The sequence below is a fragment of the Stomoxys calcitrans genome, chromosome 4 (assembly GCF_963082655.1).
Source record: "Stomoxys calcitrans chromosome 4, idStoCalc2.1, whole genome shotgun sequence".
NCBI lineage: Eukaryota > Metazoa > Arthropoda > Insecta > Diptera > Muscidae > Stomoxys > Stomoxys calcitrans.
This window is the reverse complement of record NC_081555.1, coordinates 143,212,530-143,237,584: the sequence shown is the minus strand read 5'-3', so window position 1 is coordinate 143,237,584 and position 25,055 is coordinate 143,212,530. Positions and strand designations below refer to the sequence as shown.

General features: G+C 40.6%; 2 protein-coding genes across 2 annotated transcripts; one reads left to right on the top strand and one right to left on the bottom strand.

Moving 5' to 3' along the window:
• The first annotated feature begins 2,357 nt into the window (after positions 1-2,357).
• LOC106087642 (DNA excision repair protein ERCC-1) lies at positions 2,358-3,372 on the top strand. The gene is made up of 2 exons (XM_013252757.2): positions 2,358-3,055; positions 3,111-3,372. Exons 1-2 carry the CDS (start codon positions 2,417-2,419, stop codon positions 3,297-3,299), a joined length of 828 nt encoding a protein of 275 aa, XP_013108211.1. The 5' UTR covers positions 2,358-2,416; the 3' UTR covers positions 3,300-3,372.
• Positions 3,325-4,525, bottom strand: LOC106087641 (probable cytosolic iron-sulfur protein assembly protein Ciao1). Its single transcript, XM_013252755.2, has 2 exons — positions 4,196-4,525; positions 3,325-4,132 (listed from the first exon to the last, which is right to left on the bottom strand). Exons 1-2 carry the CDS (start codon positions 4,464-4,466, stop codon positions 3,393-3,395), a joined length of 1,011 nt encoding a protein of 336 aa, XP_013108209.2. The 5' UTR covers positions 4,467-4,525; the 3' UTR covers positions 3,325-3,392.
• Positions 4,526-25,055: the final 20,530 nt, after the last annotated feature.

The window sequence follows — 25,055 nt, the reverse complement described above, 5'->3', positions numbered from 1 at the left end:
GAGAGAGAAAGAAGTGCATATAAAAAATGTAAACAAATCACTATTGTGAATGCTTTCTTGTTAAAGAGAGAGTATATAAATTAGAGTTAGTGAAAACGGAGAGCAACACGATAACAACCTGGTGGTATATGAATTCCTCTTACACAGCGTTTATACCGGGTCGAATTTGTTGCATTTCTTACACAGTGCCAAGTCTACGGTGGAGAGTGTTGCACCTATGGTGATTTTGATTCTGAAAATACATTTAAAAACATGTAAAACCATATTTCCACTAGAGCCCAAATACACTTGATTTGAGATAATCTCCAAAACCTGTTTCCACTATGATTAATGCGGGTTTTATTTGTGACGTTTTTGACAGCCAAGTTTCTTTGGTTGAGTTCAGAAAAATTTCATTTTTGAATGACAATTTGATGACGAGATGGTGGATTGCCACATATGATTTGTGGTTGTTGTACAAATTAGGATTACCTTTGTTTCGTTATTGGTATCTTCCGTCTGCAGTGCGTCCAGACGGATCTGGGTCTGGCTTAACAGTTTAACAGGTGACGCATGTCGTGTGGTTCCTGGTCATAATCGGGACATACATATTGTACGTTTGCATCAATCTTTGCTCTGTAGGAATTGAACGGCTGCATCTGTCGGATCGAAATGAAGCCAGATCCACTCTGGTTTGCCGGGGGAGGTCAATTTCTTCCAGTGCAATGGTAGGCGGTGGTTCTCCAAGGACCATATTTCCCCCGTTAGCTTTTCACCGCATCTGCTACCGTGTCTGCATGAGTGTTGCCTTGACCCGCTTGATCTAGATGTTTTCTCTTGTAGCTCTGGAACTCACGCTGTAGATCATGTAGATCTACCGTAAGACTTCTAGGCGGTGAATACCTGTTTGATGATTTGGTAGTCTCTGCGATAACAGTCCAGAAGGTATTGCTTAGACAGCATGAAGTATATCTCCGCAAGGGTAGGATCTTTTTTTCTGATAGAGGTGGTCCACGTGGAAACTGAGGAGACAGCCCGTCGCAGCTCGAAGGGCGGCATTCTGACAGATCTGAATATTATTCCACTGCGTGTCACAGAGCTGACGAGAGCACACTGGTGCTGCATAACTTCCCACAAACCTGCCAATTGCTTTGTACGTGCTCAACATGGTTTCTTTGTCGGCACCCCAAGTGCTGGCGTCAAAAGACTTGAGGACTACTTTTGACCTTTGGTTTGGCATGTCTGACCGTGTCAAATGCGTTCGATAGGTCCAGTGCCACGAGGACCGTTCCATCACATGACCTGGGCTCATTGAAGCTACGGCAAGTGTGTACTTTGATGGTACGCAGAGTAGTTATTGCGATATGCATTCTTCGAAATCCATGCTGAAGCTCGGCGTATAAAAATTCTTCAACGAGGCTCGGGAGAAGTAGTCCCTGGTGAGAGTAGTACGACTCTACTGGTGAGAGTAGTACGACTCTACTGGCGAGAGTAGTACGACTCCCCCTTACTTGGTAGCGGGATCATTCTGCCTATCTTCAAGACATCGGGTATTAGATGGCAGTTTTTCGGTTCGGAGACCACGCATACGACGAATGGCTCTCCTTATAGCTTTGTCACTCTCGGATGCACAATAAATTGACGGTTGAAAAACCGGACACACCTCTTCGTATCAGTCACCGTTTCATCGCCAAAAGCGACTGAGGTTCTGTCATCCCGTCTACCGAGGTTCGAGAGTGACTTAACAGTAGACCACAGCTCGCCTAAACCTAAGTTACTTTGCTCCAAGTGTCCAGCCACAAATTCCACTTATGATCGTTTGATACCCTGTTCATTTCTGGGATTAATGGGGTCCGTGCAACGAATCCCATCACGCTCGTCTGCGAATACCAATGCCCGCGCCAGGAAATTGGGACGAACTTGGGGTATCCGATGGGGGTGTCAGTTCACTGAAGCGGCGATTGGTCTACTTTCTGAAGCCAACCCTTCTTTTGATAGATAAACGTCCGGCGCTCAGAATTATGGGGAGGTGGCCAGATTCCAAAGAAATTACGGTGACGTTTGTGACTCACTGCTTCGCATTGCACTTTGCAACATATTCAGTGTGACTATATTCCCGTAGTGACATAAGGCCAGAGCAAGATCGGAAATGTACCCAATCCATGCACCGGTTACAGCTCACCGAAACCGACCGATAATGGCAAGATGGCTGCTTGCACCCTATGATTAGTGGTTGTTTTACAAATGAGACCACCTTAAATTGTTTCGACATGTGATCCACCTTGCCTTTTTAATAGTTTTACCCTAATGTCCATCCTGGTTGTGTTTATTATTGTGAATGAGACTTAAATATTGTGAATGGTGCATAAAACAATCGTAAACAATTACTTTTTGCAGTAGATTCCAAGTTTTTCGATTGTGTTTTTAGTATTAAAACATGGACGATTACGATGATTCTTTTGATATGGCTTTAGCCACAATGGAAATACCAACAGCACCAAAAGTACCTCGTATGGAGCCTTCAAGTAATCAAATGAGATCAACAGCAACAAAGCCCCAAACGAAAGCAACACAACAGTCTGTCTCACAAGGTGAAACAAAACCAATTGAAGAGAATCCAGCGGGCACAACTGTCACCACTGGGGCAAAAACTCCAGCGAATCCACATTGCATTCTGGTTCATCCCAAACAAAGAGGAAATCCTATCTTAAAGTCTATACAAAATTGCCCCCTCGAATTTCGGGATGATATCATACCCGACTATGTTGTGGGACGTACCACATGCATTTTATATCTTTCCCTGAAGTATCATACATTAAATCCCGATTATATATGTCAACGATTAAAAGAGTTGGGTAAAATGTATGAGTTGCGGGTACTGCTAGTGCAAGTGGACACCCCAGAACCACAAGGGGCAATCAAAAGTCTGACACGCATCAGCCTATTGGCAGATCTAACGCTGATGTTGGCCTGGAATGCTGAGGAAGCGGGTAAAATGATAGAAACCTATAAATTGTTTGAAAAGAGGCCGCCCGACTGGATTATGGAAAGAGTCGACTCAAATCCACACCAAAAGGTAAGATTACCAAATACAATTTTATCAAAAATTTTAATGACAATCTTATTTTTAGCTTTGCGCCGCCTTAACCAACATCAAGCCAGTAAACAAAACTGATGCTGTGACACTTTTACAAAATTTTGGCAACTTGGAGAATTTGATAAACGCTAGTGAAGATCGTTTGTCTCAAGTAATTGGTCTGGGACCCCGCAAAGCCAAGAAGTTATACAAAACTCTGCAAGAACCTTTTCTGGCGAAATGAAAGTAAATGCAAGAGGAGGTATATATAAGTTGTTTTCCTATTTATTACAAAAATATAATGAACAAAAATCTCACATATGGTCTTGCTGTTTTTTTATTCGGAATATTTCCATATTTTAATGGTACCATCATCACTACAAGATAAAAGTTGATGCTGTTGCACTGGATTCCAGGTCACCTTATTAACATCCTGCATATGGGCTTTATCCTGCGATGTAGCTAGAACAAATACTGGTTCATTTTTGGTGGAAGTCTCTTCGTCTTCTTTGAAAACTCGTATGGCATCATCGCCGCAGGCTGTGGCAATAAGACCGCTCAACTTGCACCAGGCCACATCATAAATTGTGCGTGAATGTTCTCCACTTACTGTGCAAATACACTTCCAGGCTGTTTCATTATCTGGTGTAGCAATACCCTCTTGGTTTCCAGGCGCATAACCACGCCAAACTTTCATGGAACAATCATCGCTAACAGAAACCAACCTATCGCCGGGTGCATCAAAATCAATGGCCCATACAGTGCTGGAATGGCCTGCCAAAGTAGCAGTACATTCCCAGTCGTTATCTAAAGCATTTTCAGCAAACATTTTGATGGTGTTGTCATAGGAACATGAGGCCAGCACCTCTTTCGTTGGATGCCAAACAACACGTTTTACATCCTGGGTGTGAGCATTTAAAACGGCAGCACATTCGAATTCATCATCGCCGGTAACCTCCCAAATCCACACTGACTTGTCACGCGAACAAGTTGCCAACAGAGATCCAGAATTGGACCAACTGCAACTTTTCACTTCGTTCTCATGACCCTCCAAAGTGGCATTGCATTCAAATTCACCTGTAATAGAAAACATGCTTTACCCAGTTACAAGGTAAATAGTTCCTTTAGAGTGTTTAATACCTGATGTTTTTGACCATATAGCTGTGGTGGCATCAAAACTTGCCGAGGCCAAATATTGTCCACATTTTGACCATGCCACATCTCGTATGGTTCTTTTATGACCATCGGATAATATGGTTTTAGTTGTCCAATTATTACCGGACATAGACCATATGCGAATTGTCTTATCTTCGCCACATGAAGCAAAGGCATTTGCCTTGGGATGCCAAGAAACACACCAAATACGGCCTTTATGACCCTGCAGAGTCTGTTCACATTGCAATTTACCCATTTTTATGAATTTGTGATGCTTGTTTTTCTTTTATATTGTCAATTACGTTTGCAAATGCTGTAATGGTTTGTGTTTTTGTTCGTTCATATGTTAAGAATCAGCTGTTCAATGACATGCTTAGAAATCATTCACAATAGATCCTTTAAAAATAGGGTTGTCAGTTTAGAAAGGAACAAGAGAGACACGAAGAAATGCGCTTGGTTATTCAATCGTCAATTTATTGAGCATCCAGAGAGTGACAAGCAGGGAGCAGAGCCATTCGTCGTAATTGTGGTTTCCGAGCCGAAGAGCAACCATCATAATTTGCCGTGACCGAAGTTACAAATTTCATCCGCAGCTCAAAGCGCCGGACCCAGATGGAATATTAACATGGAAGAACATGGAGTCGAGTACATACAACAGTTGCTCAACTTATCTCTGACCGTTCTCGCTTCTCTCGCCAGTAGCTAAGATGCTTGAGGAACTTTTCCTCCCGAGCCTAGTCGGATAATTTAGATTTGCTCCTAGTTCTGGACCTTTCGAAAGATTTCGATAGGGTCAGTTATGCTACGCTTATTGAGTACATCTCCAACACATCTCTCCAGTCGGGCCTTAAGCTTTGGTTTACGAACTATCTGCGTGGCCACCAGTCGTTTGTGGAGTATGGTGGTAAAAAGTCGAAGCCGCGTAGAGTAAAACAAGGAGTTTCCCAAGGTTTAACATCAATTCCACACCCTCCAGACGATACTGAAATCGTATCATATGCGACCAATTGTACGATCATGGCGTCAGGCACTCTAGTTGATTACATCTGTGTTAGATTGAACTACTTCCTCGCCGATCTTGCTTTTTATTTCGTTGCAATTAATCTGAAGACATCCGCCACCAAATCTATAGTCTCACTGTTCACTTCATGGTCAGTGGAAATGCATCAGCAATTGAATGTGATATTCAAAAGCCTAAGGATTCCGACTACCATCTATCCCAAAATACTAGATGTTACATTTGACAGTATTTATAGATCTTCCGCATATGTCCAAGAAATTTTGTACTAGGTGAGAGGTGGAAACAAGGTCCTTAAGTTGCTTGATGGAAGCATTTGGGGTGCTGACAAAGGCTACATACAAATCAATTGGCCGGTCAGTGATAGCTATGCAGCGTTGGTGTGGACTCGTCAGCTGAGGAACACGCAGTGGAATTTTATTCAGATTTGTCAGAATGCTGCCCGACGTATTGCGACGTGCTATCTCCTCAGCTCTCTTGTCAACCACCTCCGTCAGGAGACAAACATCCAACCCGTACGAAGGCGCAACTAGATGCTCTCTACTGGGATGCTATGGCAGAGACTATCTCAGTCACCATCTTGTGGACAGGCTTCTTCATCCTAGAGACATCAGGGTGGATCTACATGATCTGGAGGTGGATCTATGATCTACAAGAGATAACCTCTAGATCAGGCGGCGTTTCAAGCACTCATGCAGACAAGGTAGCAGAATCGATAAAATCTATCGGGTGAACACAATCCTTGCACCAGAAGAAGTTTGCCTCCCAAGGCAAACTATAGAAGTTCTGGATCTATTGCGATCTTTATTGGGGTCCCGGTTATCCTTCTCTACTTAGGACCAGATCCTTCTGGATGCACCCCTACATAGTAGCAGAGTTCCTACATATGGATACTTAACGGAACCCTGCAGTCGAATGACTTCTCTCTGACAGAAGGAGTACTCGATGGCGGCCTTTCTATATATTGAGGGGATATTTAACAACGTGCAGATAGGGTCGATACTCGGTGCCCTGCTCCGCACGGGGATCAAAGCAAGTATCTTCTGGTGGACATTGCATGTGGAGTTACCGATTCTCGTGAAACTTTCAAAAATGGGTAAACTCGTTCCGGTCCATGGGACCGATCGTTGCGGTAACGTTCCGGTCCATGGGACCGATCGTTGCGGTAACGTTCCGGTCCATGGGACCGATCGCTGCGGGAACGTGATGCCTGTTGGTTACTGAAAGCTGCCAAAAAAATTCGCCTTGTCATATCGAGCTAGAGCTTGTGCCGCCCGTCCACTCGCTGAGACTCTCCACTCGATACCGTTGATTGTCCGCGACTGCAGTTGTAACTACTCCATATACGAAGCATCCCATATCCGCAACCTGTGGACGCGCCTGGTTGCTTTCAGCTGAGCTTCTCGTGATATCTATATATGACGAACATACAGATCGGAGCTCAAAGTCTGTGTGGTGCTCATAATTATACCGTTCCGGGTTGTATACTAAGTGACAGGTCTGTGGAGTAGAGGACTAGCAATACCGAGTTTCAGAAGGTACATAGACACCCCCGCGTCGGAATCACGGGTCCGCACCGCAGGCAGGTTCGGAAGCAATGGTGGATATGCAACCTATTTGGAACCATGTCGTCAAGATTGTGTTGAATGAAAGAGGATATGGCCACTGTTTCATTATGTATACTGTAGGCAGACTGAGATGGATCTAAGACTACCAAGTACCGAGACTGAATTAAGCAAGGGTCATTTGGATTTGATTTCCTGAGAGAGGGAGTTGAGACGCGAATGCTGAGAATGAGACCTCGGTTTTCACAGATGGCTCCAAGTTGGAGTCGGGGGATGGATTAGAGGCATACGTCGAAACACTCAACAATGGTATGCCGGTGAGACCGCCGTACTAGTGTTCGGTATTTAGGGAAGAGTTCTGTGCCATAACGATAGTCGCAAAAGAAAATCTGGGAAGGGATTTGTTGTCTTCGAAGTTTAGGATTTATTTGGACAGTTGGCTGCCCTCAAGGCCTGGGGTTCGAGGACAGTGAAGTCGATGTGTGTAGCGGAGTGTTTGAAATCTCTGAATATACTCCGGGATATTGAGATAGCCCTAAATAAGGTAAACAAGATGTAGGATGAACCAGCCAATGGGAGCGAACCAGTCGCCGGACTTGCACAAGTGCAACTAATGTACATAGTAGAAGGGATGACCAGTGTGCATGTGGTGGCGTGGTGGATATCTGTTGATGGATGCCGAACTGTCGGGATACTCTGGCCTACCGTCGACCGTAAAAGGTTTAACAAACTGCTGGCCTTTAAAAACCGCTCAATGAGCAATATCGGTTTATATGCTAGCTGTTTTGATAAAGCTGGCATATAAACCGATCTTGGGTCTTGACTTCTAGGGCTTCTAGAGGGCGCAATTCCTAAATTTAGCATGAAGTGTTCTGGTATGACTCCCAACAACTGTGCCAAGTATGGTCTAAATCAGTCCATAACCTGATTGGTTTGACTTCTTGAGCCTCTAGAGGGCGCAATTCTTATCCGATTTGGGCGACATTTTGTATGAAGTGTTTTATTTTGACTTTCAACAACTGTGTCAGTGTTTTATTTTGACTTTCAACAAGTATGGTCTAAATCAGTCCATGTCCTGATATAGCCGCCATATAAATCGATCTACCGATTAGACTTCATGGGCTTCTAGAGGGCGCAATTCTTAACCACTTTGGTTGAAAATTTAAATATGTTGTTTTGTTATGACTTCCAACAACTGTTCCAAGTATGATCTGAATCGGTACATAACCTGATATAGCAGCCATATAAACCGATCTCCTAGTTTGACATTTTGAGCCTCTGGAGGGCGCAATTCGATTTGCGTGAAATTTTTGAGGTGATGTTGATGATGATGACTGGTTTTTTATACCCTCTACCATAGGATGGGGGTATACTAATTTCGTCATTCTGTTTGTGACACTTCGACTGAGACCCCATAAAGAATATATATTCTTGACCGTCATGTCATTTTAAGTCGATCTAGGCATGTCCGTCCGCCCGTCCGTCTGTCCGTCGAAAGCACGCTAACTTTCGAAGTAGTAAAGCTAGCCGCTTGAAATTTTGCACAAATGCTTTTTATAAGTGTAGGTCGGTTGGGATTGTAAATGGGCCAAATCGGTCCATGTTTTGATATAGCTGCCATATAAACCGATCTTGGGTCTTGACTTCTTGACCCTCTAGAAGGAGCAATTCTCGTCCGTTTTGACTGAAATTGTGCACGTAGTGTTCTGGTATCACTTCCATCAACTGTGTTTAGTATGATTCAAATCGGTTCATAATTTGGTATAGCTGTCATATAAACCTATCTTGGATCTTGATTTCTTAAGCCAATAGAGCACGCAATTCTCATCCGATTTGGCTGAAATTTCGCACGTGGTGTTTTGCTATGACTTCCAATAACTGGCGCAAGTATGGCGCAAATCGGTCAGTAACCTGATATAGCTGCCATATAAACCGATCTGGGATCTTAACTTCTTGAGCCTCTAGAGGGCGCAATTCTCATCCGATTTGGGTGAAATTTCGCAAGGGGTGGTTTGCTATGACTTCCAATAACTGGCGCAAGTATGGCGCAAATCGGTCAGTAACCTGATAAAGCTGCCATATAAACCGATCTGGAGTCTTGACTTCTTGAGCCTCTAGAGGGGGCAATTCTCATCCGATTTGGAAGAAATTTTGTACAACGGCTTCTCTCATGATCTTCAACATACGTGTCTTATATGGCCTGAATCGGTCAATAGCTTTATACAGCTAGCATATAAACCGATCTCCCGATTTTGCTTCTTGAGCCCCTATAAGCCGCAATTCTTATCCGAATGAATTGAAATATTACCCAATGACTTCTACAATATTCAGCATTCATTTATGGTCCGAATCGGACTATAACTTGATATTCTTTGTTTGCCTAAAAAAAGAGATACTGCGCATAGAACTCGACAAATGCGATCCATGGTGGAGGGTATATAAGATTTGGCCCGGCCGAACTTAGCACGCCTTAACTTGTTTTATAGACATACAGAGCCAGCTTTAATCGAATGAATTGCATTGCAATTTACTTCAAAATAAATTTTTCAAGCGTATCATACGATGTATACAACCTTCAGAGTTGCCAAATTTGAAAAATTCATATCGTGTAATAGCATCTTGAGGGAGTGCCCGATTACACTGTTCGATAGGTTATAAGGCCGCGCACATGGTAATATCACATAATGATTGCTGCGGATGCTGCCTTGGTGATGATGAGAAGAAGGAGACGATCGAGCATTTGCTCTGCTCTTATCCGGGTCTACAGGGTCACAGGGTTTCCATTACAGGGAGGCTTTTTTTTTGACAATCTCGCCTGTATGGCACTAGGAAGTTTCCTCTGGTACATAGATAAGACGGAATGGTTTTAACAGGGGACTTGATGAAATCCTACACACTCGGTCATATATGCGTAGACAAGCAAGACCCCTGGTTGACACTCGGATGAGCGTGGACCGATGATCAAGGGATGCACATAAGTGTGGGTGTGACGTATGCCAATGGGCCAGACTGGTCTCAGAGTGAACTGACCTTTCATAGTGGACTAGCTATTCAATCTAAACCTGTTAGTGAGGGTTTAACTACAGCTGCAGAGATTTTGTGATTATTTCACTAAGTTTCGAATTTAAGATTGCGTCACATGCAAAGCGGTTAACCTATGCGCCAAAGTGATTTTTACAACATTTTACATTGAGAACCTGATTTTATTTTAAACTGCATCAAAATAAATTTCTTGGTCCCTACATTTGCTTATTATCCTAACAACGGTAAACAAAACTCTCAAAGGCAATTAGCTGGGATATAAGCTCTATTTTCCTCCCATTCTCACTCTCTCTCTCGCCCTCACATGCAAATTAACTGTGAAAGATTGTGGTTAACAGTCGTTATCGTGTCATAGCTTTTAAATCTAAGTTCATGCAATCAACGACGATTTTCAAAAGAACGCCAACGATTTGTGATTATCATATTTACACATTTCCATACATCCCCACACCGTATCTATGAATGTACACATGTTTTTATATATATTTGAAGATATGTGTATGTATATATTTGAAACGATGTACAATAATATTCAAAGATTTAATGCTATACATGGCCATGTAGTGTGTCGCTGCTCTTGTCTTCAAATGCATGCATATGTATTTATGTTAATATAGAAGAAACCACCGATGCTTAGTAGGGGTGTGAGAGAAAGAGAGATTTCGCATTACAAAAGTCAATGTGTATCAAATGAGATGCCTATGAAATGGTGACAGTATTTAAATTAGTCATATTAACATTTTGATACAAATTTTTGTGCAAAACATACAAAACAGGCGGGCGGGCAAGCAAACATACACCGATTAACCCATAGCACCCGCAATGGTAACTCACTGAAGACATGACCCATGCATCCCAGCAGGCCGCATCGTCAGGACATCTTAAAAGAGGAAGGGTGCATGACCTTGTTAAATCGTTGAAGACATATAGTCGACAGACCATTCAAATCGTTGATGACATTTTCATATAGTTGTCGTGAAAATCATGTATGACATTTTTAACGACGTTATGAACGAACATGTCGTCAATGAATATATCGATGACAGAATCCCTCATATATTCGTTAATGACAATATTCCAAAATTTCTGCAAGTTTGTCTTCGATATCAAAAAAGAGGAAAGAATCCACATAATTATTATTCACGAATTCATTTATTATAAAAATATAAAAAATAAGTAAAACCGTGCCAAGTTCGGCCGGGCCGAATCTTTGGAACTCATCACCATTGATTCTGCTAAAAATTTATACAAACTAATTTACTTGAAGGGCATAATTTTATTCTACATACCAAACTCTGTCAAACCAGCAAAAATTAAAGCTTCTAGGAACCGAATAAGGATAATCGAGAGACCGGTTTATATGGGAGCTATTGGGTTGCCCAAAAAGTAATTGCTTGATTTTTTAAAAGAAAGTAAATGCATTTTTAATAAAACTTAGAATGAACTTTAATCAAATATACATTTTTTACACTTTTTTTCTAAAGCAAGCTAAAAGTAACAGCTGATAACTGACAGAAGAAAGAATGCAGTTACAGAGTCACAAGCTGTGAAAAAATTTGTCAACGCCGACTATATGAAAAATCCGCAATTACTTTTTGGGCAACCTAATATATTAGGTTATAGACTGATTTGGACCGTACTTGGCACAGTTATTGTAAGTCATAACTAAACACCGCATGCAAAATTTCTGCCAAATTGGACAAAAATTGCGGCTAGTAAGGGCTCAAGAAATCAAATCGGGAGATCGGTTTATATGGGAACTATATCAGGTTATAAACCGATTTGAACTGCACTTAGCACAGTTGTTGAAGGTCATAAAAGAATACTACACGCAAAATTTCAGCCAAATCAGACCAAATTTGTGGCTTCCAGGGGCTCAAGAAGTCAAATCTGGAGATCGGTTTGTGGCTTCCAGGGGCTCAAGAAGTCAAATCGGGAGATGGGTTCATATGGGAGCCGATTTGACCGATTTGAAATGTACCATACCAGAACACTATTTGCAAAATTTCAGTCAAATCGGACAAAAATTGCGGCTTCTACGGGCTCAAAAAGTCAAATCGGGAGTTCGGTTTATATGGGAGCTATATTCAAATCTGAACCGATATGGCCCATTTGCAATTCCCAACGACCTACATCAATATTAAGTATCTGTGCAAAATTTCAAGCTGCTGGCTTAACGCGTGAAGAGTTATCCTCTATAGAATAGGGTGTTACATTTTTTGTGAGAGAGAGTGAAAGCTTTGCTGACTTTTTTGTGGACACGGTCAGTGAATTTGTCGACAATAAAGTTCTATAACAGATAATATGCAAGACATGTCAGCAAAAATGCTTTAACGGTGACAAAATTCAATGTCATGTTAGACGTATGGACTGCTGGGATATGACAAGCACACATACACACATTCTTAAGTTGTCAATAATGGTATGTTGAAAAAAAATTTGATGACTGGGGACAGTTTCTGGAAAAAAAGTACGACTATTTCCAAAGACAAAATTTTCTATAAATACAAAATTTCAATGAAATGGTCGTAAAAGACAAAATTTTAAATAACTTTTTCTCTAAAGACAAAATTTCAATGAAATTTTCTCTAAAGACAAAATTTCAATGAAATTTTCTCTAAAGACAAAATTTCAATGAAATTTTCTCTAAAGACAAAATTTCAATGAAATTTTCTCTAAAGACAAAATTTCAATGAAATTTCTTCTAAAGACAAAATTTCAATGAAATTATGTCTACGGACAAAATTTCAATGAAATTTTCTCTAAAGACAAAATTTCAATGAAATTTTCTCTAAAGACAAAATTTCAATGAAATTTTCTCTAAAGACAAAATTTCAATGAAATTTTCTCTAAAGACAAAATTTCAATGAAATTTTCTCTAAAGACAAAATTTCAATGAAATTTTCTCTAAAGACAAAATTTCAATGAAATTTTCTCTAAAGACAAAATTTTAATGAAATTTTCTCTAAAGACAAAATTTCAATGAAATTTTCTCTAAAGACAAAATTTCAATGAAATTTTCTCTAAAGACAAAATTTCAATGAAATTTTCTCTAAAGACAAAATTTCAATGAAATTTTCTCTAAAGACAAAATTTTAATGAAATTTTCTCTAAAGACACAATTTCAATGAATTTAATTAAGAGCCAGTGTCACCTGACTCCTCACTCAGACTATCCTCTTGAAATCGCTGACTGCCCGCGGCCGCATTTGCAGCTACTCCGCATAAAAACGAAACTTTCCACTATCCGCCACCTTTTGACGCTCCCGGTAGCTTTCACCTAAGCTTCCCTTGATAACGATGGACACCACACAAGTCAGAGCTCAAAGTTCCAGCCTGTGTGGTGTTCATAGTTATGCCGTGTCGGCCGGGCCCACTGTGCTATAAGCAAAAATAACTTCTTGCCCCGAATATTTTGAAATCGCCTTTAATTAATTTCATTCTTATATTGGCTTTACATTTTTTGCGCATGGCTGGCTGGCTGGCTGACTGTTTATTATAATTTGTTCTATTTTCGAATTTCTACATTAATTTAAGCGTATCTTGTTATGGTTCTCTTAGCATTTGTGGCACTTGTGTTCTAATTTGTTGTGGGGCCAAAACTTATGTCTGAATTAATTTGAAATGTGATTTGAATTTCAAATAACTTCAATATTTTGTTTTCGTATTCATGTGTGTGTGTGCGTGCTTGTATCACCTCGATCGATTTTTATTCGCTTCTATTAATGTTATGACACTTCAACTTGGCCACTCCAACATCTGGTTTGTCACATATTCAAGCGTTATGCGATAGGTACTATTTGAAAATGTGGCATGATGTTGTTTGTGTCAAGAACCCAACATTAAATGCTGTGGCATTGTGTTACACAACATATCCAAGTGCTTTGGTGTCAATGATAACAGACACTGCTGCAGTAGGGAACAAAACGATTGGGCACAGTGGGTGGAAATCGTGTATAAAACAAGGAAATTAGGACTAATGTTAGGTAAAGGTGGCCATTTGATGCTCTACAGTGGCATGAATGAAAAAATACCTAGATAGGCAGACAAACAGATGGTCATATTGGATTGCCCAAAAAGTAATTGCTGATTTTTTAAAAGAAAGTAAATACATTTTTAATAAAACTTAGAATGAACTTTAATCAAATATACTTTTTTTACACTTTTTTTCTAAAGCAAGCTAAAAGTAACAGCTGATAACTGACAGAAGAAAGAATGCAATTACAGAGTCACAAGCTGTGAAAAAATTTTACACTTTTTTCTACAGCAAGCTAAAAGTAACAGCTGATAACTGACAGAAGAAAGAATGCAATTACAGAGTCACAAGCTGTGAAAAAATTTGTCAACGCCGACTATATGAAAAATCCGCAATTACTTTTTGGGCAACCAATAGATGGTCATAGGGGTTCCACGAACTATTTCTAAGTTCATTGTTGAACTTAAAGCTATACCCTGCATCACCACTGTGGTACAGGGTATTATAGATTTGTGCATTGGTTTGCAACGCTAAGAAAGAGAAGAGCTAGACCTATCGATAAGTATTCGGATCGGCTTAGAATTACTCCCTGATTCGATTTAGCTATGTCCGTCTGTCCGTCTGTCTGTCTGTCCATGTATCCTTGTAATCAAGGTACAGGTCGCATTTGTTGTCCGATTTTCACAAAATCTTGCATAAGTGCCGTTTTTGGTCCAAGGACGTACGCTATTGATTTTGAAAAAAAAATCGGTCCAGATTTAGATATAGCTCCAATATATATCTTTCATCCGATATACCCTTTTAGAGCTGTAGTAGCCACAATTTTGGTACCATCCTTACAAAATTTGGCATGAAGTGTTTTTTTCAACGACCCAAAATGCTTGCAAAGTTTTATTGAAATCGGTCTAGATTTAGATATAGCTCCCATATATATCTTTCCGCCGATATGCCCTTTTAAAGCTGTAGGAGCCGCAATTTTGGTGCGATATCTACCAAATTGGGCATGAAATGTTTCGTGTGACGTCCCAATATGTGTGCAAAATTTCATCTAAATCGGTTCAGATTAAGATATAGCTCCCATATATAACTTTCGTCCGATTTGACCTATTAAGGCTGTAGAAGGCACAATTTTGATCCGATCTTTACAAAATTTGGCACGAAGCCCTTTTTGTGACGTCCCAATATGTGTGCAAAATTTCATCATAATCGGATCAGATTAATATATAGCTCCCATGTATATCTTTCATCCGATATACCCTTTTAGAGCTGTAGTAGCCACAATTTTGGTACCATCCTTACAAAATTTGGCATGGAGTGTTTCATGCAACGTTCTCATATGTGTGCAAAGTTCCATAAAAACCGGTCCAGATTTAGATATAGCTCCCATATATATTTTTCATCCGATATGGTCTTTTAAGGCTGTAGAAGCCACAATTTTGGTTCGATCTCTACAAAATTATTCATCTGATGGTTTAATTGGCATCCCAATACGTGTGCAAAATTTCATCAAAATCGATTTAGATACAACTCCCATATATATATCTTTTATGCGTTTCGACTTTGGAGACTGTAGAAGCCACAATTTTCGTACCATCGTAAGAAAATCGTATTTCAATAGGCACGCAAAATTAAAGTCTGATTAAATTTGCTTTAAGTGTGATCTATTAAAAGTATTACGAATACTCGTTTTTAGGTTAGGTTAGGTTGAATGGACATACACCTAAGCCAGTAATCGGTTTATTGTGCATTCTAACAAATTAACTTCGAAAAAGAAAATTTTAAGGTAGTACTTCCGTGCTACTTACAAAATCCTTAATTGTTTTCAATAACCCTCCCCTAAGTTGGTTCATGTCTAATATTGTGTCCCCACCTAAGTACCGCAATCTGTTAGACGCGAAAACCGGACAATGAAAAAAGAAATGCTCCAAAGTCTCATCATCTTCCCCGCATGCCCTACACAAGCTATCACTTGCCGCACCGATTTTACATAAGTGAGCTCGTAGTCCTATGTATCCCCTTATGATACCAATAGCTATACTGACCATCTTCTTACTTCTATTCAGTAATAGCCTCGTCTTCTCACGATCTGGTTCCCCCCATATGATTTTCGCCGTTCTACCGACCGTTTCGCTGTTCCTTAGGGTTGCATGCGCATTCGTCGCCCACTCCCTTAACTCGGATTGCGTCAACCCGAATCTGCTTAGGGTTAACCAAGTTTATCGATGGCAGTCCATTGGACTTCACCTCCAAATCGTCTGCCCTTTCATTCCCCCTTACTCCGTTATGGCCCGTCAACCAAATCATGCGGGTTTGGCCATCCTCAGAGAAGGCGTTAATCTCCTTCTTACACTGCAAGACTGTTCGTGACCTTACTGTCCTGGTTGTTATTACCCTTATGGCAATTTTTACTGTCGGTAAAAATGTTCACACTCGACGTCCTCGCGTTAGCACCACACTCCTTCACTCATTCCGTGATCGCCCGGATCTCCACCTGCAGGGCCGTATTATGGGTGGGCTGTCTAAAAGAGGTCTCAGTCCCTGAGTTCTCAATGTATATCCCCAGGCCCACCCTGTCCTCTAGCTTCGATCTATCCGTGTAACATGATCTTCCAGACGGCAATACTAGGGTTCCGTCAGTCCAAGACGGTGCCGCTGACAGCAGTGCCTCGTACTCGACCTCAAGTGTCGTCTCAGGTATCCGATCGGAAATCTCTTCCCTTCCTTCCAGGTTTCCTATCGTCGCCTCGATTATACCGCAATGGTATGAGCTGCCCCCACACTCAATCCATTCTCCCATCGCCTTAAATCTCATAGCCGCAGTGGCTGTCTCGCACTTAATCTGTATGTCAATGGGTCAAATATCTAGAATATTCGTCAATACCCTAGTGGGCGTGGTTTTCATCGCTCCGAATATGCCAAGACAATATGTTCTCTGAATCTGTTTCCTATCGTCGCTTCGATTATGTCGCTGTGGTATGAGCTACCCCAAATCCATTCTCCCATCGCCTTAAATCTCATAGCCGCAGTGGCTGTCTCACACTTAATCTGTATGTCAATGGGTTGAATATCTAGAATATTCTTCAGTGCCCTAGAGGGCGCGGTTTTCATAGCTCCGAATATGCCAAGACAACATGTTCTCTGAATCTGTTGTATAGTCCTTATGTTCCACTTTTTCTCCATAGCAGTCTACCAAACTTAATGTGTCGGATATCTAGAATAGTCTCCAGTGCCCTAGTGGGCGTGGTTTTCATCGCCCCGACCATGACAAGACAACATATTCTCCGAACCTGTTGTGTGGTCCTTATATTGTACTTTTTCTCCATAGTAGTCCACCAAACTACTGAGGCGTAAGTAAGTATCGGTGTAATCATGCTCATGTAGAGCCAGTGGACTATCCTCTGATTCAGGCAACATTTCGAGCCTACGGCCCGCCTACATAGTGCCCAACATCTGTGAGCCTTCTCAGTACGCTTCTGAATGTGACACTTCCAATTTAGTTTAGGATCACGCCTAAGTATTTATTGAGGAAAGGAATTTTGTTGTTACTCTCAAGATCATGATTTTTTATATCCAATACCACATTTCATGCATTTAATTTTCCCATTTTTATGCCCACCACCATAGGATGAGGATGTAATAATCTAGTCATTCCGTTTGTAACACCTCGAAAAATTGATCAAGGACCCCATAAAGTGTATATATTCTTGATCGTCTCGACATCCTGAGTCGATCTAGCCATATCCGTCTGTCGAAATCACGAAAACGGTCGAACGCAGCTTAGCCGTTTGAAAGTTTGAACAGATACTTAATATTAATGTGTTATCACAATGGACTACAAAATTGTCTGAGTGAATCTATAAAGGGCTGCCACTCTTACCTAATATTGATGTAGGTCGTTGGGGATTGCAAATGGGCCACATCGGTTCAGATTTGGATATAGCTCTCATATAAACCGATCTCTCGATTTCAAGCCACAATTATCAACCGATTTGGCTGAAATTTTGCAAATAGTGTTCTGTTATGATTTTCAACAAATATGCTGGGTACCGTCCAAATCGGTCAAGAACCTGATATAGCTACCATATAAACCGATCTCCCGAGTTGACTTCTTGAGCCCCTGGAAGCATCAATTTGTATCCGATTTGGCTGAAATTTTGCGCGTAGTGTTCTGTTATGACTTCCAATAATTGAGCTTACTACTTTCTAAATCGGTCTATAACCTGATGTAGCTCCCATATAAACCGATCTCCCGATTTCACTTCTTGAGCCCCTGGAAGCCACAATTTTTATCCGATTTGGCTGAAATTTTGCACATAATGTTATGTTATGACTTTCAAATATTGTGCTTAGTACCGTCAAAATCAGTCTATAACCTGATATAGCTCTCATATAAAACGATCTCCCGATTTCACTTCATGAACCCCTGGAAGCATCAATTTGTATCCGATTTGGCTGAAATTTTGCGCGTAGTGTTCTGTTATGACTTCCAATAACTGTGCCAAGTACGGTTTAAATCGGTCTATAACCAGATACAGCTCCCATATAAACCGATCTCCCTATTTGACTTTTTCAGCCTCGCAAGCCGTAATTTTTATCCGATTTGGGTAAAACTTTGCACATCGCCAAGTACGGTCTGAATCGGTCTATAACCTGATATAGCTCCCATATAAACCGATCTCCCTATTTCACTTCTTGAGCCCCTGCAAGCCTTAATTTGAATCCGATTTGGCTGAAATTTTGCACATAGTGTTCTGTTAAAACTTCTAACAATCGCGCAAAGTACCGTTCAATTCGGTCAAGAACCTGATATCGCTACCATATAAACCGATCTCCCTATTTCACTTTTTGAGCCCCTGGAAGCCTTAATTTGAATTCGATTTTGCTAAAATTTTGCGCGTAGTGTTCTGTTATGACTTCCAATAACTGTTGCAAATACGGTTTAAATTGGTCTATAACCTGATATAGCTCCCATTTAAACCGATCTCCCGATTTGACTTCTTGAGCCCTTGGAAGTCGCAATTTTTGTCGGATTTAGGTGAAATTTTACACATAGTGTTCTGTTAAGACTCTCAACAACTGTGCCAAGAACGATTCAAATCGGTCTAAAACCAGATATAGCTCCCATATTTTAGCAGAATCCATGGTGGTGGGTATCAAAAATTCGGCCCGGCCGAACTTAACGCCGTTCTACTTGTTTCTTCTAACCGACCACTGTTCATCGTTTATGATTTCTTGTGGGCGAACGGAACGTTTTCTTTTGTGTCATAAAATCTCATAGCCAAAGATGTATGCCAATGTGTTTGTGGCCAGTTGCTGTTGGCAGCCAGTATACCATGGTGATGTTAGTGGAAATTGGAGTAGGTGACGTTCATCGTATTGAGTTTAAACGTGCAAATACTACGGGTATTATTGAAATGTAATATACTCGTATCTCTCTCTGTGTGTGTTTAAATTGTGAGAACGTGTCTGTCGGCATTTGAATCTTTTAAATTGTATCGTAATAGATTTGAAAGACTTCAGATGTGTTTTACAATACTTACATGCTATATGCATGTTTGAAGGTATATTTGGTACAACATTAGGGATATACATACTATTTGCCCAAAAAGTAATTGTGGATTTTTTAAAAGAAAGTAAATGCATTTTTAATAAAACTTAGAATGAACTTTAATCAAATATGCTTTTTTACACTTTTTTTCTAAAGCAAGCTAAAAGTAACAGCTGATAACTGACAGAAGAAGGAATGCAATTACAGAGTCACAAGCTGTGAAAAAATTTGTCAACGCCGACTATATGAAAAATCCACAATTACTTTTTGGGCCACCCAATATATTAAGATATATTTTTATAACCACCACTCCATCGAAATATTGGTCAGAGTTAAGTATTCTTTATGACAGTACAATTCTAAGATGTGGGCCCTCCAGTTTTCACATTTTTGGACCTGAATATGCCAATTATAAAGCAATTATTTAAAAACTTCTCCCCAAAGAGTTGTCTCTCTGCGGCACGCCGTTTGGTCTCGGCTACAAGACGAGCGTGCTTTACTATTGATCATAAAAAACTTGAATCGGACAGTACTCATTGTTATGTGAGAAGTTTGCCTTCTGTTCTTTAAAGGATGTCCGTTGGCAAATTTGCATAGAGACCTTCTTGGATTTAGAAAAGTCGCATTTTCATCCGATGTTTATGGAGATTGAATAAAATATTGATTCATGATGGCGGGTATTTTAAGATTGACCCGTTCAAATTCAATACGTTTTTCCATTTTCAAGGTTTTTGCCTGTTTGGGCAAAGATCAATGAATTGGTCAACTTTTGTTTGTTTCCCTTTCAAGGCGAGCTCAATGATGGGAGAGTTTTCTTTGCAAATGGAAAAGGGAAGCCAGAGATCTCAATACACACCGACCACTATGGGACGAGTTTCGTAATTTGGTTCAGAATTACCCATATTAGCCATATTAGGTGTGAAGGCTTCAAGGGCCGTATGTTGCTATGTTGTACTTTTACTGAATCTATTGCAAAACGCCTCTGTGATATAAATACCACATTAACCACGCTCGATAATCCTCTCTATTAGCTGTACTTTTCCCAATGTAAGTGTTTTTGTGTAATGGCAGATTTTTTGTCTACACAAATTACACTACTCCCATGTATACTCATGATTATGTGCTTCTGTTGGAACTTGTATTGATGGTTTCGAACGCTAGACAACGGCAACCGCTCTAGCTGTTGCTTTGTGTGCCCAGGTTCGAATCCAGTCCGGGCACTGCCGAATTTCTTCATTTTCAAAAATTGAAAATGCTTCAAGGGCTGTATGTTGGTATATTTTACTTATACTAAATTAATTGTGAAAACGCCTCTATGATATAAATTCCTCATTAACCACGCTCGACAACCCTCTCTATTAGCTGTACTTTTCCCAATGCATGTGTTTTTGTGTAATGGCAGATTTTTTGTCTATACAATTTACACTACTCCCATTGTATACACATGATTCTGTGGTTCTGTTGGAAGTTGTGTTAATGGTTTCAAACGCTAGACAACGGCAACCGCTCTAGTTGTTGCTTCGTGTGCCCAGGTTCGAATCCAGCCCGGGCACTGCCGAAGTTTTTCATTTTCAAAAAGTAAAAAGGCTTCAAGGGCCGTATGTTGGTATATTGTACTTATACTGAATTTATATCGAAAACGTCTCTATGATACAAATTTCTTATTAACCAAGCTCGACAACCCTCTCTATTAGCTGTACTTTTCCCAATGCATGTGTTTTTATACGTTTTTACTTGTCTTTATTTTTATACCCTCCATCATAGGATAGGGGGTATAATAATTTCGTCATTCTGTTTGTAACTAATCGAAATATTCGTCTGAGACCCCATAAAGTATATATCTTCTTGATCGTCACGACATTTTATGTAGATCTAGCCATGTCCGTCCGTCTGTCCGTCCGTCCGTCTGCCCGTGTATTATTAGTGTAGGTCGGTTGGTATTGTAAATGGACTATATCGGTCCATGTTTTGATATAGCTGCCATATAAACCGATCTTGGGTCTTGATTTCTTAGGTCTCTAGAGTGCGCAATTCTTATCCGATTGGAATGAAAATTTTGCTCGACGTGCTTTGTTATGATATCCAACAACTGTGTTAATTATGGTTCAAATCGGTTCATAACCTAATATAGCTGTCATATAAACCGATCTTGGGTCTTGACTTCTTGAGCCTCTAGAGTGCGCAATTCTTAACCGATTTGGCTGAAATTTTGCTCGACGTGTTTTGTTATGATATCCAACAACTGTGCCAATTATGGTTCAAATCGGTTCATAACCTGATAAAGCTGTCATATAAACGGATCTGGGGTCTTGACTTCTTGAGCCTCTAGAGGGCGCAATTCTTATCCAATTGGAATGAAATTTTGCACGACGTGTTTTGTTATGACATCCAACAACTGTGCCAATTATGGTTCATAACCTGATTAGCTGTCATATAAACAGATCTGGGTACTTGACTTCTTGAGCTTCTAGAGGGCGCAATTCTTATCCGATTGTAATGACATTTTGCACGACGTATTTTGTTATGATATCCAAGAACTGTGCCAAGTATAGTTCAAATCGATTCATAACCTGATATAGCTGTCATATAAACAGATCTGGGGACTTGACTTCTTGAGCTTCTAGAGGGCGCAATTCCTATCCCATTTGGCTGAAATTTAGCATGACGGATTTTATTCTTACTTTCAACAACTGTGTCAAATAAGGTTCAAATCGGTTCATAACCCGATATAGCTGCCATATAAGCCGATCTGGGATCTTGACTTCTTCAGCCTCTAGAGGTCGCAATTATTATCCGATTTGCCTCAAATTTTGTACCACGGATTCTCTCATGACCACCAACATACGTGGTTATTATAGTCTGAATCGGTCTATAGCCCGATACAGCTCCCATATAAATCGATCTCTATTTTTTACTCCTAGAGGGCGCAATTCTTATACGAATTGGCTTACATTTTACACAGGTCTCCAACATATAATTTAATTGTGGTCCAAACCGGACCATATCTTGATATCGCTCTAATAACAGAGCAAATATTTTCTTATATCCTGTTTTGCCTAAGAAGAGATGCCGGGAAAAGAACTCGACAAATGCGATCCATGGTGGAGGGTATATAAGATTCGGCCCGGCCGAACTTAGCACGCTTTTACTTGTTATACGTTGTTACTTGTCATTATTTTCTTAATTGGGTTTGTTTCAAAATACCTTACAAAAAACCTGCCACCCTAATGTACATATTCTTATATTACACACTTATGTACGTACGTACATACATGCATTTTATTTGGGTTGAATTATTTTAAAATATTTTGGCAGTTCTTTCTGTTGGACCTTTTAACATTGAGACCATAAAATTGCATTCTCTAATGTGGAAAGGGGTGCAATTGATTTGAAGCCGCATAGCACAAATTCCCCTTAGAGATAAAAAATAAAAGATAGAACCGGATGGGCATTTTTGTGCGCCAAAAGGTACTTCGACAGCAGCAGTTAGTGAAACGTCTAAGGAGGAATCGTCCACACCGCAAGCGGCCGATGTCCTGAGGAAGACTGCTTTGTCAACTGCCCCTGGATGCGTAATGAAAATCAACATTACAAGAATAAACGAATCTTGTGAGAATGAGCTTCGGGCGGACTCAGAAGACGAGGCTAACGCAACAGTGGTAGAAATTCTAAATCTTGACTATGGTCCGGTTTCTGCAGAGAAACCTCCACCATTGTAAGGCCGCCTCGGCGGTATTAATGGTCCTTCTGGCGGCAGGAGGCATTGACGTGGTTCTTATTCAAGAGCCATGGGTGTGTGGTAGAATGCTTCGTGGACTAAGAATTGGTTCCCAAGGCCCAAGGGTACAGGGAATGAGAGACACAGAGCCTGTATTCCTGCAAAGAGTAGTCTAAATGTTTTTCTTCTTCCGTCGGTAAGCACTGAAGATTCAGTAGTAGACAGCCTTGAAAAAAACAAGTCTCATTACTAGGTAGCTTCCCTATATATGACACACGCTTCAAAGATGCCACCTTCAAACCTTAAGTTGCTGGTTGAAACCGCTTCTGTAGGGAAAAAGTGCCTAAATGTAGAAAGTGACGCAAATGCACAAACTGCTACAACAACAACCAGATATGGGGAAGTTCGGATGTCAACGAAAGGGGTGAGCTGCTTATCGAATATATTATAAGTTACAATCTGGCGATTTGTAATAAAGGGGATAAACCGATCTTTATTACCGCGAACAGACAGGAGGTACTTGATGTTACCTTTGTTCGAAAGATCTAAGCGGAAGGATATTCTACGGGGAAGTGTTGGATGATCATAGCTTCTTTGATCATCGGTATATTAGTTTCAGCCTTGGGGAAAATACTGCAGAAGTGGTCTCTCAGCTAAACAGAAGAAAGGCTTATTGGGATAGGTTTTGGCACACATTCTGCACTACTATCCCTTCTAGACTAGAAAAGGAAGTGGAAACTGCGGAAGATATAGACATAACAGTCAAGCGGATCACCAAGGCCCTGAATGACTTGCTTGTGTCAGCATGTCTCAGTGCCAAGACAAGACGCAGGCAGCGACCGCCATGGTGGATCCCAGAGCTGGTTGAACGTAGGAAGGACTGCAGAAAACTCCTCAAAGAGCGAAATCCAAAAGGATAACATACAATTGTCACATCTAAGGAAATACAAGGGCGAGCTAAGAAAGGCTCAAAATAAATCCTGGGTGGAATTCTGGAGCTCCGTTGAGGATACATCTGAGGCCTCTAGGCTAAGGAAGATCCAATTTTCGAGACCTATTACGGTATGATATATTCAGAATTCAGAGAATGTATGGACAAGGTCTAGTGAGGAAACACTAGAACTACCCGTTGACTTCCCGGGAAACTCTCCAACGAACAACATGTTGCCAGAAGAGGTTGTCACTGGAATACATTTGCCGGAGGTTATTGGGGAAATTATGTCTGAGCCGAATATCCTTTGGGCGATAAGAAGTTTCGACTCCTTTAAGTCGCCAGGCCCTGATGATGTATCACCGGTTGAATTACAAACTGTGTCCGACAGACTGGCTCCTTGGCTTAGGGAGATATACTCTGGTTGTATCAGCATGTCGTATATACCTGTGGGATGGAGGGACACAAAGGTCATTTTCATTCCAAAAGCAGGAAAACCTACCATACGAAAGCGAATTTTCGCCCTTTTAGATTGTTATCTTACATGCTAAAGACACTTTAGAGGTTGATAGAAACATATCTTAGGGTATATAGTAAAGGCAAATCCACTGAAACAGCCCTTCACGACCTAGTCGTCTGCATGGAGGATTCTCTCGCTGTCAAGGAATATACAATGGTAGCATTGCTTGACATTGAAGGTGCTTTCAATAATGTAAAACCGACGTCAATCATGAAGGATTTGGATTTTCTAGGCATCAACTCTAACTTAAGAAATTTTTAAATAACTTTCTTAATAAAAGATGCATTACGGCAGGCTTGGGATTTGTGGATCTAAAAAGATGGTTTAGCAGAGGAATTCCTCAAGGAGGTGTAATGTTTTCTTTATATTTTTGTCTCTGGAAGAAAAAAGCAATTGCGGTTAGGGGAAAGTTTCCTAGCACTCTTAGAGATATACTTCAGGAAGCTCTGTGTGCCAAAGCAAAGTGGGCTACCGAAAGTGGTCTAGGCGTAAAAAAATCCATACAAGACAGAAGTAGTTCTTTTAAGC